The sequence below is a fragment of the Orycteropus afer genome, unplaced genomic scaffold, assembly GCF_000298275.1.
Source record: "Orycteropus afer afer isolate SDZICR_OR568_19922 unplaced genomic scaffold, OryAfe1.0 scaffold00215, whole genome shotgun sequence".
Lineage (NCBI taxonomy): Eukaryota > Metazoa > Chordata > Mammalia > Tubulidentata > Orycteropodidae > Orycteropus > Orycteropus afer.
In genome coordinates this window covers 829,848-835,554 of record NW_006921802.1, presented here as the reverse complement: position 1 = coordinate 835,554, position 5,707 = coordinate 829,848, and the positions used below count along the sequence as shown (strand labels likewise).

Sequence of the window (5,707 nt, the reverse complement as noted above, 5' to 3'; positions counted from 1 at the left end):
GAGGAGTGGCTGGTGGATTTGAACCGCCAGCCTTCTGGTTAGCAGTCAAGTGCCTTAGCCACTATGCTACCAGAGCTCCCGGCTGATTGGTAGTATAATTATAATATATTTTTATTGCTCATCAGGAATATATTTGTAGAAAGTATATTAAAATAACATTGTAAATGATCTATAATGTCACCATTTAAAATATATACTGTAGTTAATTAACAGATTTATATGTGAAATCTTAAACATTATGTGCTTCAAACATTGAGTTGAATTTCTTCAATTTATAAGGAAAATGGTAACTTTGTTATTAGCAAAGAATTATTTTGTTATTAACAAGAATTAACTAAACAAATTACCCTTAAAAATAAAATTAAATCATATACTTTCAGTTTAATATCAAAAATGGATCTGAATTTTTTGGATAAATTTGTGACAGAAAATAATCAAATTGGGCTCACTCCTTCCTACACTTCCTATAATATGTGTATGGCACCTTTTTTCCTAAGAAAAGTTAATGTTGTTCGCATCTGTAACTATATATCCATCAGGCACACTTATTTTTAAAAATTATCGTTTCCTAACAGTCACCTTTTAGTCACCCTCCAAAGTATGTTGGCAAGTGGAAAATTGCTTAAGTGATTCCCACATTAATTACTCAATGACATTTTTAAGGCAACCCATGTGAATATTCACATTTTTTTTTAATTGTAATGGAGATTAACTTGAAAGTACTAAAACTCTTCAGAGGTCACTGTAAATATAGTGACCCTGCTTACTGATGTCTTGTGGCAGCTTGCATGCCGTGTGCCTCTCAGTGCTCCTGCCGATGCTTCACCACCATACTTGTGTTTCAGTGAACCTGTAGCCTCGGTGCCCCCACAGTCAGATGTGTACCGGATGCTCCATGATAATCAGAATGAACCTACTCAGCCCCGCCAGTCAGGCTCCTTTCGAGTGCTCCAGGAATTAGTTAATGATGGTGAGCAGCCCTGAATGTCTGCTGATAATGTTGTTGATAGAGTCTGAGACGTATGAGGGGTGGGAAGAGGAAGACAGCAAACATGCCACAGGTAATGAAAGTCTAAAGGTTGGTTTTAGTCAGTTATCATATGAATTTTTGCTCAGAAGGATTTGAGTAGTGTGTGGTCCAGGAAAGAAACTGCTAGGAAGCATCCAAATAGCCACAAACTGAAATCAGGGGTAAAAGGCACCAAATTCCATCCACAGTAGTCAAAGGCTGGCTCAGCTTATGAATCACAACATAAAGTTTAAAATGGATATTGTAAAACTTTTTCATCCTCTCCCTATACTCCAGAGTATCATTATCATCCTCATCAAAATGAAAAATAAAGTAACAATGTAATGAGCCCTTCCACCACCCATCTGTCAGTTTGTCCTACTGTGGTGGCTTGCATGTTGCTCTGATGCTGGAAGCTATGGCATACCAGCAGGCGGCCAGTCTCAGCGAAGCTTCCAGACTAAGATGAGCAAGTAAGGCCTATTGATCCATTTCTAAAAATCAGTCAATGAGGACATTGTGGATAGCAACTGAACTCAATATAGCAATGATCATGAAAAGGGTAACTTGTCGTTCTGTTATACAGAAGGTCCCTATGAGTTAGAGCCAATTGGACGCACCTAGCAACAACACCACACTGAGCCCTTATTATGATCCAAACACTATGCTGAGTCTTTCACACACATTATATCATTTAACCCTCAACTCATGGAGATAGAAACTATTATTTTCCCTATTTAACAAATGGAGAAACTGAGGCATAGAGATGGTGGACTTGTCCAAGTTCGCAAAGCCAGTAAGAGTGGAACTAGGTCTCCAGACCAATCGTATGCTTTCCAGTGTTTTTCCAGCCCGAAAGATACATACTATACTTTAAAAGATGCACAAAAATACAAAACATTCATTGCTCCCTTGAGCATTTTGTACTAGCATCCTCAAAAAAATTAAAAAAAAAAAAAAACCTAATTCCTTTCTGTAAGATCCTCTATTCAGAACAAAGTCTCTTATGCTTGAATCAAACCTGCTCCTTCAGAAATGGTAGTGCAGGCACAACTTAAGAATTCCTTAGGTTAAAGTGCACACCTTAAAATAGAAGCAAAGTACAAACTATAGCCAGCTGTTCCCTGGCCATAAATGGAAACACTTTGTTTTTCAGATGACCGTCCTGCTGGAACTCGGAGTGTGAGGGCTCCGGTTACAAAAGTCCATGGTGGTGGCGCTGGCGGCACACAGAAGATGCCATTCTGTGATAAATGTGGCAGTGGCATTGTGTAAGTTTCATTTTTAACCTAAGAATTCACCGTTAATCTTAGAGACAGTTCTTTATTTCTTACACTTTGAGATCAAATCTGTAAAAGGCAGTTATGCAAAACATAAATATACCTTTTAATTTCTACAACATTTAGCATATCTAAGGAACTAGCATTCTTTAGATGTACTCTAAAATTAGCAAAAAACATGAAAGAACAATCTTGGCTTTGAGTTTCGAGTATATTCTCCTTTAAAAAAAAAACATATTAAGAATTACTCTCAAGAATCATAACTTTCACTTCACAAAGCCCTTCCTTGGTGGGTGTCCAGTCTTTGAATACTTCCTTTTCTGTATAAGCCCAGGAAAACAAAGACAGGAGTCATCAGATTGTTAATGAAAGCATACTATCTTTACCCAATTTCGTAAGTTGAACAAATGTTAAAATATAATTTTAAAATACAATCAATTTCCATTTCATGGGACTTTGCATTTAAATGGCCACACTTGCTAGTTCAAACCTTCAAGGGAACCAGATAATTTTAACCTCTCCACAGCACATGTCCTGCACAACCATTTCTGCCATCCCTTCATTTTATTCCACTACCATGCACTGTGAGACGCCATCCGTGCAATTGTTGTTGTTGTTGTTGTTGTTGTTACATGCCATCAAGTCGGCCCCGACTCACAGCGACACCTCCTTGGGTTTCTGAGGCAGTATCACTACAGAAGTAGATTGCCCAACTTTCCTTCTGAGGAGTGGCTGGTGGGTTTGAACCGCCAGCCTTCTGGTTAGCAGTCAAGTGCCTTAGGCAATTAGCCAGGGTATATCCCAGGAGGACCGACAGAGAGAAGCTTGGCTCTGTAAGAAAGGAAAAATGTAGAACAGATAGGAGAAAGCAGGGCAGGAAGCTCAGGAGCAGAGAGAGCCCTAATAAAATACGATACTTTATGATGTTACCAAAAGCAATTATTGCTCTGAAGCTGGAGTAAACTGTTTTGATAGCGGACGTAATTCCTCCCACCCCGTGGAAATTCCATTTCTGCTCTTTGATCTGTTTTCTCTGTGTCCCACAGAAGAGAGCCAGGACCACCAAAATAGAAACCCATCTAGTTGTGCAGACAACAATCTTGGTCAAAATTGGAATCCTCCTCAGATGTGTTTGCCTTATCTGTATCATTTCCTCCTCTTTCAAAGAAACCACGGGGAGAGATCATGAAATAGGATTCTACAATATTTCTATGAACCACAAGTTTAAAAATCTAAAAAGTATTCACATGTAAACATCAGAAAGAAACACGAGATGGTTTATGATGATGATCTTGGATCTCCCTCACGATGGCATAGAGTTTCACAGTTAGCAGTTTTACAGCTGGAGGCCATTGCTTCCTGAATGTAAAACAGATAACATCTGCCTCATCTGTAGTGTTTTCTCCTTTCCTATCTTATTTTTGGTTTTGTGGTTTTTACTTTACCTCATTTTCCCCAACAGTGGTGCTGTCGTGAAGGCGCGAGACAAGTACCGGCACCCAGAGTGCTTCGTGTGTGCTGACTGCAACCTCAACCTCAAACAAAAGGGTTACTTCTTCTTGGAGGGAGAGCTCTACTGTGAAACTCACGCACGAGCCCGTACGAGGCCTCCGGAGGGCTATGACACAGTTACTCTTTATCCAAAGGCTTAAGTCTTACACAGACAGGGCTCACGAGCACTCACTCACATGCATTTACGCAGGAAGACATTGCAGGCTTTGGCCAGCGGTGTAGCAAATTATCGCCTCTAAGTCTAAAGCCAAGCAAGGCTTTTAAACATTTATCTTATTGCGTATTGAGGAACAGAAATGGGAGGCAAATGCCTGCTATATGACAAAAACATACAGTTAATTATGTTTTGCAACTCTTTTTATCTTTGAAGCTAGCAATAACTTAATGACATTTGAAGCAATAATTTTTTGTATTCTATACTCGATTTTACATTGATATTATGACCTTCAACCATGTAAGCTAAGATACTTTGGGGAGTCTAATTGACTTTCCTTAACTAACTGAGCAATTGTAGTAAATGTCAAATAATAATCTGTATTGTAGCACAATCTGCAATTGTCTGCATCTGTTTTAATTCTTTCAATGCATGTCAGGGGAAAATCTCTCTGGATTTCTTTAATTTCATATTCAAAACTTATTAACACTGAATGTAGCCTGCATAATAAATACACAAAGCATTTTAAAATATCTAATGAAATGGCACTCAATGAATTCAGATAAAGTCAGCATTCCAAGGAGAGGGCCCAATCATATCTTGACATTTACACTAACTCAGATATTTTAAGGAAAATGTGGCTTCTTTAGTTTATATAACTCATTTTTAATTTCTCATGAGTCCTCCATTTCTACTGATAGGTTACAGAGTTTAAATTTGCTAGTTAAAGGTAATTTAATGTCTTTCAGATTAAAACCGTTTCTTTTGCTTTAAAATGGTCTCTTTCAATTTATGTATCTCAAATAAATATTTAGTCAAATTCAAAGTTCAAAGTGCATCAGGGCTATTTTTCTGTGCCCACAGGTTCAGCAGCCTTCTTTTCCTCTCAAGGTGTCCCTGTAGGCAGAGGCAGTTTAGGTGACCTCCTGGGGAAGTCTTTGGGTGTCCAATGTGTATGCATTGCTTAAATCTATGATTTCACTTGTTTTCCTGGCATGATTGGAGCCAGACAATAACTTGTCCACCACAACCTCCAAATGTCTCAGCCCAGCCTTCCTGGAGTCATGGATCCTTCGCAGCTCCAACATGAACTCCATCTGGGCCCTGGCCCAGGCAGTCTGCCATGCACACTCTACTTTAGATCACCTTCCCTCTCATTCTGGTAGCCCCACAGCAATGCCCCCAACTTGCTTCTCTCACCTACTTTCCATGTTCCTCACTGGAGACACATGGGAACTTCTGAAATTGCCCCTCCAAGTACAAGCCTTGTGATTCCAGCAGGATGAGCAAGTGGGAACTGTCTCAGACCCTCTCGCTGTCCAACTCTTCTGCAGCTGCTGCCTGTTAGCCTGGAGCAAGTGTTCTCCCAGATTCCCAAATGTGAAATAGAGCACAAGCTTTATTGCTCTTAGAGTTTCCAAAACTTAACTGATGGTCTCTGACACCCACCCGCCAGGGTTTTGACCCAGGGCAATGAGACAGAACACCTACCTGGTCTCTGTAGACATTTGAGATCATAACCCTGGACCAAAATACAAATTCATTAACAGAAACTAAGAAACACTCGAAATCAAAGAAATGGAGTAACTAACAACAATTACCTTTTTTGAAAAAGTTATTTTAAAATATTTTGCTCTGGGAATCTTCTTCTTCTTCTTTTTTTTTTTTTTTTTTTAATTGTTTTGGGTGAAAGTTTACAGAGGAAATTCATTTTCCATACAGCAGCTCATACACATTTTGTCTCATGGCACT

General features: G+C 39.2%; 1 protein-coding gene across 1 annotated transcript in view; it reads left to right on the top strand.

Moving 5' to 3' along the window:
* Positions 1-3,941, top strand: part of PDLIM3 (PDZ and LIM domain 3) — a 33,663-nt gene extending 29,722 nt beyond the window's left edge. The window contains exons 6-8 of the mRNA XM_042781990.1: positions 846-970; positions 2,166-2,280; positions 3,752-3,941. Coding sequence (XP_042637924.1) covers positions 846-970; positions 2,166-2,280; positions 3,752-3,941 — 430 coding nt within the window. The remainder of the gene's footprint in view (positions 1-845; positions 971-2,165; positions 2,281-3,751) is intronic.
* The last annotated feature ends 1,766 nt before the right edge of the window (positions 3,942-5,707 follow it).